We start from the raw sequence: 12,581 nt of genomic DNA, 5'->3' as shown, positions 1-12,581 counted from the left end.
TCTGGGCCTTTGGTGTTGAAAGCGAGGCACAGGTCCATCCCCCTTCGCTTTGAAAGTAAACTCCGCAAACCCTCCTGCCCCGCAAGGATTCATTTCTGATCCTTCACAGAGGAATTATTGGGCCAGGAGGGGTGCGATTGCTCCCCCAGCCCCACAAAACTGTTGACGCCAACAGTAGGGCTGCTCGCTGCCTGCTTTGTGGCCCCCACAGGCGACGGAGGATTCTGCCAGGAGGTGTGGCCTACGAGCCGAGCCGGCTCTCCTCAGCCCGCCAGAGCTGAAATTCATTAAACCATCGTAATGACAAATGCTCCAGCAGGCGGCAGGCGGAGAGCGACTGCTCCTGAAACCTGCCAGATTGGAGTCTGCCCAGGTGACTGACTGAGACTCGGCCCTGGGGGCCTCCCTTCGGGTCAAGCCAGCAAAACTTTAATTTGCTCAGGTCCCCAAGGTCTGGTAGTCTGCCATCCCCACGTTGCGGCTGGTCCCCGTGAAGAGGGGGTGGGCAGAGTGGGCATAACCACCTAACAGACCCGTAACTCCCCAGAATGAGCTCTGAGCCCTCAGCCCAGACCCTGGCACAGCGGCAGCTGCGAGGAGGGGGCGGAGAGCAGCCAAGCCACACCCACAGCGCCCCGCCCTAAGAGGAACGAAAGCCCATCATCTCCCATCTGCCACAGGCTCCCCCTGCGCTCGGAGACAGTTCCCTCCTCCCCTGTTCCAGCGCAGGCCCTCGCCAGCATCCGCAGAGGCGCAGGGCCCAGGCTCAACCTGCCGGAAGAGCTTGTGGTGTGACAGTGCAGCGGAGTGCGGGGCATAATTCATTTAACTGGGGCGGCCCACGCGTGGAGGGGGCGGCAGCATGCAGAGCACCCAGGGCAGAGGGGCTTCAGTCTGGACCTCCAGCTCCACTTGATCTGCTGAATACAGAGCTGTGGGGCCCAGGCGGCGTCCTTGCACTCTAGAACACCCAGGTTTCAGGACCAGTGGCGCTGAATGGTGCCCCACTTCCCTGGAGTGTGGCTGCTGGGCTGAATTCCTGGAGGACATCCTCAGGCCCAGGATGTGGAGAGGCTGCTAAGGGAATAAGTGCAGCCTGGACACTTGGACACTAGGGGTGGCAGGAGGGGGTTGCTCCCCTGATCGTGCCCGCGTCCCCACAGCAGGGAGGAAATGAGACACAGGACTGCAGAGCAGTGAGTGGTTCCAGGTTTAATGGAGGTGCGGAGGGGGCTGCACTGCTGCTCACAGGGCCCCAAGGCAGTGGCGGCCTGAGCCCCGTGCAGAGCATTTGCTGTTTGCAATTTAACAGAGGAACATGGCATAACCAGAAACAAAGTAAGACCCTCCGACCCGCGTCCTGGACCTGGGGGGATAAGGGACAGCTAACCCTCACCCCATGGGTCTGGGAGCCTCCCCTCACGGCTGCCCTTCCAAAGTCAATTCCTAAAGAGGAGGGAATCTGGCAGGGATAGCCCCAACCTGGGGCAGACAGGGGGCCCCTCATGGTGCAGAGCCCCCTCTCCCTAGCCATTTTGGGAATAAATACTGTGTGACATTAGCAGGGAGGGGCGCCCATGCTTGGCTGGTGGCAGTAAGCAGGGTCTGCGGGCCCAGCCACCCTGCCCTGCCCCACCCCACCCCAGAGGTCAGGCCTGGGCCACCTGCTCCCTCACTCTGTGCGCAGGATGATGTGGATGCCGGAATCCGTGAACACGGGCCCGCTCATCTCCCCCGTCCGAAGGGCAAAGGAGGCATCTTCAAATGGCTTTTGCATCTGACCTGGGGAAGTGTAAGGGATGATGTGTGCGTGGGGGGTCAAGACCTGGCAGAAGCCAGGACCAGGCAGGGCAGCCAGATGGGGCTCCCACCTGTACCCAGCCTTGCCCTCATCTGTCACTAGGTTTATGGCCCGGTTACAGTGCTGAGCAGCCCAGCTGGAGGCCGCAGGGCCATTAAAGAGGCCCCAGGAAGCCTGAGGACAGCATGAGGGATGTCAGGCAGAGCTGCTGGCACTGCTGTGCGCCTGGAGATGCATTTCAGTGATGAATTTATCTCCCTGGGCTCAGTTCCCAGCCCCTGCCACATCATGTCTCGCCTGCCTCCTGAGGTGGGTGGCAGCTCCTTGTTGGTTACCTCACATCCCTCACTCCATCCTGGGTATCTCAGGGATGGAGGGGAAGGAGGACAAAGAGGAGGAGGAGGTGATGACCTGGTTCCCTCTGCTCTTCCCTTCCCACTGTCCCAGACAGGCACGCGTAAACTCGGGGCTACTAATCCGGCCAATTGGTCCTCTTCTCACCTGGGGCTCCCCACCAGTAAGGGCAGTGCAGAGGATTCTGGGAGACTATGCAGCAGCTCTCAGGGGCTCCTGCCTTACACCTCCAACAGGAGAGGCAAATAGCAGCCTGGTGGTCGGTGATGGGGGAAAATGTGCAAAGAAACACACAGACTTACTCCCCAACCCAGGATGGAATGACACGGGAGAAGGCTCTGGCAGTCACCCATCCCCCACCAGCAAGGCAGCTGCTGAAGCCTGAGGGATGGGCTGTGCTGCCACCTGGTGGACCCTGAAGGCCTGTGCGGCAGGGGCCATCCCATCCATCCTCTATAGGCTGGTGGGCCAGAGGGTCCCCCAGGGCTCGGTGGTGCCCATTATTTGCGCACCTCTGCTGAAGGCACCCAGGTCTCCCCTGGCCTTGGCCGAGCTGCAGTCACTGAACTGCGAAGCCAGAGATTCAAAGTCCTCCTCTCCCGACTTGATCTTCTGGATGTAGCCTGTGGACACACATGACAGGAGGCACACAGACCCCACGTCAGGGGTGGGACGGCACAGGGCAGAGGGCCCCAGGTGCAGGTTAGCATGTTGCTCAGGATGGAGCCGTGCAATCTCTGCTTTACTGTGTACACACACACACACGTACAGGTTACTACTCGCCACCCCACATGCTAACACACACCCACAAATGCTTTCTCCCTGCATGGGCGTGCACAGTCATGCCTGGAGTCACAGGTGTCCATGAAGTGACGTCTTCCACGTGCATGTGCACTGAGACCCTGCAGTAACCTCAACAGCCACGCTGGTCTCACACCCCATTCCTAAACTCCCGCTCCCTTTCTTTCCTGCACTCCACACAAATATCACATGAACCTAGCATGATCTCTTCCCACCTCCCACTCATATTCTGAGAAAACCTAACTCCAGGCAGATTAGGGACGACAGCAGGCAACAGGACAGATGAAGACAGGGCCCCCTGAGTCTCCAGGACAGCAGTGGGAAACTTCTAGAAGCTTCTCAGAGAAAGGCAGGAGGCTGGAGTGTGAGCCCACCTGTCACAGGAGCTGGCTGAGTCCTCAGCCTCTGGGCCTCAGTTGTCCTATCAAAAGCTGGAGGAAGGCCTAGGTGGCTCACTGGGGTATTGTGAAGATAGCCTGGGAAGGGACAGTCCCATGGGCTATGGGCCTTTTCCCAGCTACCCTAACAAGGTGTGTTGGCAGAACCCCATATTCTTCGTAGCCCAAACTGTCCCCACCGGTACCAACTTCCTCTGGACGGAAATGGAAGCTGGGGCTGACAGGAAGGGCAAGGATGACTGAGGAAAAGGGTTCCCAGCAGAGGGTGCCAGGGGGCAGCGACAAGCACTATGTGACTCTTTTGGGGACAGAGCAGAGGGCCGTGTGTGTGCAGGTAGAAAAAGGAGCCACCAGCTGCTCCTTTGAGTCCAGGCAGGAGCCCTTGGCGCCAGAACCTGTCCTCCCCTCCCTGAAACGCCTGTCCTGCTCTGACCAGCTGCCCTGGCACATGAATGAGTGGCCCTGCCAGCCTCTTCCCTGTGCCCACAAGTTCAGCCACAGGGTGGGCTCCCATGACATCTGGCTCTAGACCTCCACTCAAGCTGGGCCTGATGGCCTTCCTGACAGCCACTCTCCCAGGGGCATTCTCTCTGAGGCCCATGTGGTGCCCAGGACCACGTGCCCACCTGGCTTAGCAATCGGACACCAGCACACACCAGATGGGTCACCCTGTCACACGTGCCAGGGTTTCTGCACACCAAAGTTGACACTTTGACCCGGTGCTCCTGTTTGATAAACAAGGCTGTGACACACTTGACTGGTACCTGTCTGAGCCCCACAGGGACAATGCGATTAACCTACCTGGGACTCTGAGGTCCAGACACCCAACCAGGGCCACCTGCCTTATGCTGGGCTGCAAACTTCACCAGGCCCACTCAGACTCCTATTTGACCTCAAGGTCACTGTCTCCCATCTGCCAGGGATCACAGTTAAAATGGCATGACTATGACTGTGTGCCTATCACCCATCTCATTGCAATCACAGTAGCAACCGCACGCAGTATCCTGGTATCTAACTGCTTGATACTCCCACAAACATCCCAGTCACCCCTGCCTTCCCCTCTCACCTACAGGGATCTGGTTTTGGCCACAAGCCAAGTTGCAAGGGAACCTTTAGATCCCTGCGTCCCCTCAGCTCAGTCTTACACACCTCCACCAGGACATCCCACCCAGTCCTGCCCTGCTTCTCTGCTCCTCTCACCCCATCTACCTTCCACCTCGACGGTGTCCATAATGCCACCCTTGCTTAGGTATCTCTTCCCACCTGAAGCATGCCTGCTATATTCTAGTCTCACCTGGGAGGCTTCCTTAAGACCCTGCTGCGTGAGGTGCCCCTGTGGGCCTGCACTTAACACTGTCCAGTCTGTGGCCTACCTCATACTTGGGGGATGGGGCTGCATCAACCTTGCTCACTGCTGTGTCCCCAGTACCTGGCGCTGTACACAGAACAGGTGTTCACTAATGTTGAAGGAATCCATGAATAAATGAGACAGAAACAGGCCACAGGGAAGGAGGGAGAGAGATGCACCACTGGGCTCTGTAGGCAGAAATGCTGGAATCCCGTATTTTTTCTGTGAACCTCAGGCCCAAATGCCAAAGAGAAGGCAAGAAAGGACATACGGACCATACGGCCCTTGCTGTTTCCTGGCAATGCCCTGCGCTCACCGGACTGCATCAATGCGTCACCAAGACAGTGCTCATCCAACAGAGCTCGCCTAGGGCACTGATGGAGAGCAGGGCAGACCAGGGTGGCCTCCCAGGGATCTCCCAGTCTGGAGCAGGCGCCTTCACCCTGCTTCGGGGAGTTCAGGAGCCCCTGAAACAGGATGCACAACAGAATAGCATCTGACTCTGCTGGCAGATCACAACATATCCCCAAGGCTGAGGAGGTGGACTCTGAACCTTAACTGCTGTGCTCAGAGCCCAGCTTTACTGCTCCTGAGCTCTGTGACCCTGGTGGGTAACTTTTCCTCTTGGTGCCTCACTTGCCTGACCTGTAAAATGGGCTAATTAGCAGCTCCCACCTTGGAGAGCTATTGTTAGGAGTAAAGTTACTGCCGGAGCAGGGCCTGGACCAGAGCAAGCCCTTCATGGTTACTAGCTGTCAGTCCCACAATATGGACTGAATTATGTGCCCCCGGTTCTTGTGTTGAAGCCCTGACCCCTCAATGTGACTGTACTTAAGAGATGGGACTCTACAGAAGTCATTAAGTTTAAATGAGGTCATGTGGGTGGGGCCTTGATCCAATACTTACCGTTCCTATAAGAAGAGACATCAGAGAGCTTCACTTTCTCTCTCCACGTGGGCAAGAGAAAGTAGGCAGCTGCCTGTGAGCCAGGAAGAGCCCTTACCAGAAACTGAGTCAGTCAGAACTTGAGCTTGAACTCCTGGCCTCCAGGATGCTGAGAATAAACCCCTGTTGTCTAAATCCTCCAGGCTCTGGCATTGTCATGGCAGCCCAAGCTAAAACAGGGAAATTACCTAAGGGAAAGTGAGTGAACAAATGGGGTCCTCTCTGACCCTAAGAGGGTTTGGAGACAAAGGAGGGAAGAAAACTTGAAAGGAAAAAGGTGACAGGCTTGGTTCTGTCATCCCAGAAGACCCAAGATCCAGCAGGAAGGGCCCAGAGAGACCAGAAACCCTGCCTGAAGTCAGCAAGCTGGCAGGGAGTCATTGACCTAGGGTGGGAAGACTTGACCAAAGGCACTCGTTGACCCTCGATCCTGGGTAGGAGTACATTTGCGGGGACTGTTGTTCACATCAGGGCCTCCCTTAAGCCCTAAGGCCCTGGGCATATGGGAGCAGAGGGATGGAGCAGGTGGGGAGGGCTTCTCCATGGCCTGGCCTCCTCAGACAAGGACACCAGCAATTTACAGGCAGCCAGTTCTTAGATCTCTGAGGGCCCCTGGCCACAGCCCAGCAGCTGCAGAGGAGCCAATGCTGAGAAAAGGAGCATCAGCAGAAAACTTGGCTGTGCTGGTTCTCACTGCAGGCAGCCTGCCCCCTTGGGGCAGCAGGAGCACTGGCTCTTACTGGATACTGATGAGACTCCAGACCAGGCTGCCAGCTACAGAGAGAGCTGTGCAAATCCTCATCTCCTGATCACCTGGAGCAAGCCCGTGATGGGGGAACATTCACTTTCATGGGAGAAAACAGGAGGCCCAAATGCCCCAAGCGCGCTGACGTGGAGCACAGCCTGCATTTCGCTGCTCCCTCCTAACAATCCTGAAGGAGGCCTGCCCCAACCCCATCTCAGTGTCTCAGGGCGCTCAGGCCAAGAGGGGGATCACTGCCCAAGGTCATCAGAGGGTCTGCACGCTGAGCCCACCGGCCTCCTGCATCCTTACCCAGAGCTCTTTCCATGGGCTTTGGGGAAGCAGCAGGGGCTGACACTGAGGCAAGGCCTTGTCTTCACCTTGCCCGCCCCCCCACATGCCTAAATGACTGAGGTCAAGGCTCCACCATGTAGATAGTGAGTGCCTGACCCTTAGTCCACTGCTCTGTTGAGTACTCCCTGGATGTTCATGGCCACCTTGTCCCCATTTTACAGAAAAGGAACTGAGGCTCTGAGAATGAAGACACTTGCTTAAGGCAACTCAGCTGGCACCAGCATCCATTTCTGTGACTTTAGGGTAGGTCGCACTGGTCCCAACCTTACCCCATCCCTCTGGATTCTGCCTCCTAAATCTCTAGAATCTGGTTCATTCTTCCCACCTACCTCCAAGTGCAAGTCACATCATGTCTAGCTGCAATTCCTCCCACAGCTTCTACCAGGACCTCCAGCACAGGCAGGCATGCCCTACCTTTTCTAACCCTAGTCTTCATCCACTTAAACTTAGGCCCTAGGGTCCAGCTGCTTACTGGGAGCAGCTCCTGCCCCAGGTAACCCTTCCCAAGATCCAAGCTGACCTCAGCACTCTCAGGCCCCCACCCCCGTCAGCCCAACCCGACACTCACCTGTCCATCCTAGAGACGGGGGAGGCATCCTTACCTGCCACTCCCAGGCAGTCCCCACAGCCTGACTGTTTTCTTTCCAAGAAATTATAAGATCTCACTGTGCCCACCTGCCTTAGCCTCCTGCCATCTCTTGCCAGGGTGGGCCTAAGAGTTTCTGTCTTTGGTCTTGCTGATCTGCTGAACCCAAGCCCTCTCCCAGTTGCCTCCCCCAAGTGTCTTCCTCAGGCTCTTCAGATTTAATGAATCCCTCCCCAGACTGCACCTCTTAACCCCCTACCAGTGGCGGCATCTATTGCCACTCAAATGCCTATTACCTCTTGCTCACTCTCATGTGGTCCAGAAGCCTTAGAACAGGAACCACTTGAGCTGGGAGGACCCAAGACATCACCTCAAGATTCTGTTTGGGCTTTCCCCACCTTCTTCTTCCTTGAGGCAGCCGGGCAACCACCCTCCCGTACTCTCCCCCTTCTCCATCACTCTTAGTTGGTCCCAGCCAGCCTGGGCTCTGGACCTTCCAGCTTCCCTGGCCCTTCACCCTTGAGCCACACAGTTCTGAAGGCACACCACTGCAGGGCCCCTCTCCAGGTAACACTTGGCCATGTGTCCCCTGTTATCACCAGGAGAGACCCCAACTCCTTGCCTTCTCTGCCTGGCTGGAACCTGCCCTTGAAGGATCTGGTCCTCTGCACAGCCTTCCCAAATTCTGTTTACAGCCTAGCCCCAGGCCTTTACTTCTGTCATTTCCTCTGCCAGGAATCCTTTTTACTCCCTACTGGTTCATGAAACAGTGCTATGAATGCTAACATGGGCCAGATTCTGTGTTGGGTGGTGGAAATACAGTGGGGAGACAGATCCGTTCCCTGCACTCACAAAACTCAGGAGGCAAGATTTTTAATCTGTCTTCAAGATTCTGTGCAAGAACTCAGATGCTCTCTATAATGCTATGAGGTATGAGGCTAACAGGCACCATTAATCATGCCAGGCACCATATGGGAGGTGGTGGTGGTGGTGGTGGTGGTGGTGTGTGTGTGTGTGTGTGTGTGTGTGTGCGTGCTGGCCAAGTACTGGACCAAGTGATATGGAAGTTACTGAGTGTGTACTCTTTGCCAGGTCTGTGCTAATAACAACAACAATCACAATCACCACTAGTAATTTTACTAGATGCCAGGTGTTATTACCTGTGCTTTAATGTATTAGGTCAGAATCTTCACAACTACCCTATGAACAGATCCTATTAGCATCATACTAACCTTACAGGTGAAAGAGATCAAGACTCAGAGATGTTAAGGAACTTGCTTAAGGTCACACAGCCAGGACCTGGCAGTCAGATGGGAATTCAGGCTGTCGGGGCATGGGTGAGGGACCAATTATGTGGGGTAGGAGCAGCCAGGGAGAGGTCTGGTATCTCTTGTGGGAAATGCTCAGCGGAGGATGAAATCGCATGTGAGACCCAGACCAGCACCATCCAACAGAATTTCTCGCAAGAATATAAATATTTTATATCAGTGCTGTCCAAGATGGCAGCCACTAGCCACATGTGGCTACTGAGCACTTGAAGTGTGGCCAGTGTGACTAAAGAACCAATCTTTAATATTACTTAATTTTAATTTAAATGGACATAGCCACATGTAGGTAGTGGCAGCCACACTGGACAGCTCTAGATCAGGGTTCTGCCAACAATGGCCCACAGGCCAAAGCCTACTATTTTTTTAAACAGAATTTTATTGGCATATAGCGACACCCATTTGTTTACATTTTTGTCTATGGCTGCTATCACATTACAAAGCAGTTTACAGAGACTGTGTATGGCTGGCAAAACCTAAAATATTACCATCTGGCCTTGTTAAGAAAAAGTTTGCCAACTATTGCTCTAGACTGTGGAGAAAAAAAAAACCGCAAGGAGCAGCCTCCTCTCGCTGGGCAGAACAAACTTATAAACTGCTGGCCAACTGTGTACTGTTACCTTTCCAACCTCTCGCATGTGCTGCAGAACCCTGCTTGATGATCACCAACAGTTCCCGCTGACTGAGGGCTCACTGTGCACCACGCACTGTCCTATCCTGTTGGACTTTCACAACAGCCCTCAGAAGTAGAGATATGATGACGTCCATTTTATGGAGGGGAAAAGTGAGTCTCAGGGAGGTGACCTGGGTCCCCCAAGGTCATGGAGCTTAAAGAGGCATGGCTACTATCTGAACCTGGGTCTGCCATTCCCCAAGGCTGGGTCCTCCCACTCCTACAGATGGAAAGAAAAAGAAGAGGTGGCCCTGTGGGCCAGGCTCATGCCGTGTACACTTCTATGTTGGCCCATGCCACACCTGACAGCAGAGCAAGCTGGGGTGGAGGGTCTGGTGTGATTTCTACAAGGCTTGCTCTGGCCCCCTGGGGGAGAAGAACCCCTTCCTCCCAGACCCTGTCTCCAGCCCTGCTCACTGTTGATCAGCTCCAGGGCCTCCTCCTTGGTCCGGGTGATCTTCTCTTGCCTCCAAGATGAAGGCCGCCGTGACTGGCTGTGCTTGACTAGCAGATGTGAGCAGCGGACCCTGGTGGGTTCCCCCTGTCCATTTTTGCCGCTGCCACTGCTGTTGCCACTTGGCCGCTCCCACTGGCTGGCATTAGTGATGTGGTTGAAGTAGTACACCCGGCCTGGAGGGAAAGGAGGTGGGAAACTCAGCTGGGACTGCTCGTAGGACACTACCCTGAGGCTAGAATAAGGGATTGGCCTATGAGATGCCATCACTCAGCAAATCCACTGTGTGTCCACCATGTGCCACAGGCCCTCAGGGAGCTAACATTCTAGGTAGGGGCAGATCAGTACCAGTCAAGCAAATAAGACATGGTAACTTCAGTCACCGATAACTTTGAATAAACCTGGGTGGTAAGAGAAGCAGCCAGGGTGGAGGAGATGAAGTAGTTCAAAGCATGCACTCGGCAGCCAGACCACCTGTTCTCATATCCGGCTCTGACCCTTACTCACTGCATGACCTACCTCCCCCAGGCCTCGGTTTTCTCACCTGTAAAATGGAGATGACAACAGTACCCGCCTGTTGGGTTGCTGTAAGGACTAGACAAGTTCACATCTCTAATAGGCTTAGGATAGCTCCCGACACATATTAGGAGTGTGACAGCTATCACCACCTCCATTTTACAGACAACAAAACTAGGTAAAGTTTCCTGAGTGTTTACTGTGCGCCAGGCACATTAGGGAAAGGCAGGAACTGTACCCAGATGTCAGACACCAAAGCTCTGCTCTTTCCCCCTGCAGTGTACTGTCTGCACAAGGTGGGGCCAGTGTTACTGGGGGCCGGATGTTACACAGGGACTGAGGAGCATGGAGTGAACATGGCACACAGTAACTTGAAGTGAGAGGCTCCCACTAGAAAAGGAGTGTCATTCCAAGGAACCAGAGTTTGCCTGGGTTATGTGGAGGACTTGTGCCCAGCACTGCGAAGGGCTGGATGTCACCCCCGAGGAGGATTGTCAAGGTTGAACCAAGCATAAATGGCAGGACTGGGGGCACAGAGTTGAGCAGAGCTCAGATTTATGCCACAGGTCACAGCAATAGGCCAGGGCTGGAGCCACTGATGATCTCTAAAACCTCAGCAATGGACTCTATCTCCTTGAAAAGTAGAGGTGAAATGAGAGATAGGGCCATCAAACTTCATGGGGTTAATTTGGAGAGTGGATGTTGATGTATGCAAAGTGCTCACCAGAGCGCCTGGCATTCAATAAATCAGAATTATTACTGCGACTGTGATTACTATGGGCAATGGAGGCAGTGGAGTAAGATGCAGGGACTGCTTCTCTGCAGTTTGCAGTGACAAGGGCATGGGGCTCTGGAGTCAAACTGACTGCGTTCTAACCCAGCCCTAAGACCCCACCCCCTCAGATAAATGACCTTGGGCAAGATCCTTAAATTTTCTGACCTCAGTTTCCTCACCTGCAAAATGGAAGTCATGACTACCGACTTCCCAGAGTTGTGGCCATTCAGAAAGAAGAAACTTAAAACGCTTGCCACAATGCCTGGAGCTGATAAAAGTGCCCTGTTATCGACATTATTATTTTTGATAAGCCTTAAATTGGACCAAAGAATAGAAGCCCTCGTCAGGCAGAATATAACCATAGGCTCAGGGTTAGATGTGGGTGGCAGGCGTGGTAGCAGGCGTAGGTTGTGCATCCGAGGCCAGGCAACACCCTGGGGCCACACCTTAAGCATGGGCTTGGGATGTCCTCCCCCAGGGGTGACCCCCCAGGCCCAGCGGGGTACAGAGACGTTCCCTAGCGACATCAGATGCATTAGACTGAAAGGTGTCAGCCCGATCTGCAGGTCCAGGGCCATCGCCCAGAGGGACGCCATGGGATCATCCCCTTCACCGCCCCCCGCAACGCATTAGGCCTCCCCGGCCCCGGCCACGCCTCAGTGTTCTCAGGCTTCCCGGCTTCAGAGGCTGGAGGCCTTCACAGGGCGGGCCGGGGCCGTTACCCGGGACGACGCTGAGGAGCCAAGACCCCACAGGAATCGGGCGGCTGCGCCGTGACCGAGGGGCGAGCTCGAGCCTTGCTTCCGCATGCCCGCGCGGCCCTGCCCCAGCCCCGACCCCCGCGGCACCTGAGCTGCGGCTCATGCGCTTCTCCCAGCCCAGCGGTAGCTTCTCTTCGTCCGCCATCTTCCCTCCTGCTGCAGCGCCTGCTCCGCCTCCGCCGCACCGCCGATGCCGCCTGTGCCCGCCCACTACCACCATCACCATCTATTGGCTAGGAGTGCCTAGCGCAGGCGGCTGACGACGACACTCATTGGGCACCTTAACTGGACTTCTGGATTTCTATTGGGCAGAAGCGAGAGCAGGCGTATCCCCTCCGCCTTTTTTTTTTTCTTTCGTTTACCTGGGCCCGCCCTTCTCTTCTCCTCTGGCCATCAGTGGTGAGGAAGGGACATACTCCCGCCTTCTCAAGGCCCTTTGACAAGCTTCAGAGAAGTCTTGACCCCTCCTTTGCATCCTTAGCCACAGAACCTATCCGATTGGCTACAGCAGCAGCAATTCCCGTCTTCCTAAACCATTTCCGGATGGCCGCAGCCCCCCCCCCCCCCCATGCGGAAGTGTCTGGCTGGTGTGGCAGTGACAGCAACCTATGGGGTAGTTGGAAGAACCCGTGCTGCCTTTGTTGTTGCCATAGCAACGCAGTTGCCTTGGTAATGAGGACCTAATAACCAGAAGCCTAAATTTGGCTCCTCTATCCTGCAACCTCTTCCCCCCTCTTTCCTCTAGATG

At 55.3% G+C, this 12,581-nt stretch overlaps 1 protein-coding gene across 1 annotated transcript; it reads right to left on the bottom strand.

Moving 5' to 3' along the window:
* Positions 1-1,197: 1,197 nt before the first annotated feature.
* On the bottom strand, positions 1,198-12,024 carry PIN1 (peptidylprolyl cis/trans isomerase, NIMA-interacting 1). Its single transcript, XM_090289519.1, has 4 exons — positions 11,921-12,024; positions 9,745-9,957; positions 2,668-2,778; positions 1,198-1,782 (listed from the first exon to the last, which is right to left on the bottom strand). Exons 1-4 carry the CDS (start codon positions 11,976-11,978, stop codon positions 1,673-1,675), a joined length of 492 nt encoding a protein of 163 aa, XP_090145645.1. The 5' UTR covers positions 11,979-12,024; the 3' UTR covers positions 1,198-1,672.
* Positions 12,025-12,581: the final 557 nt, after the last annotated feature.

The sequence above is a fragment of the Furipterus horrens genome, unplaced genomic scaffold (genome assembly GCF_987537825.1).
Source record: "Furipterus horrens unplaced genomic scaffold, mFurHor1.1.pri manual_scaffold_10, whole genome shotgun sequence".
Taxonomy (NCBI): domain Eukaryota; kingdom Metazoa; phylum Chordata; class Mammalia; order Chiroptera; family Furipteridae; genus Furipterus; species Furipterus horrens.
Note: the sequence above shows the minus strand (reverse complement) of the source record. Positions and strands in the feature narration are given on the sequence as shown.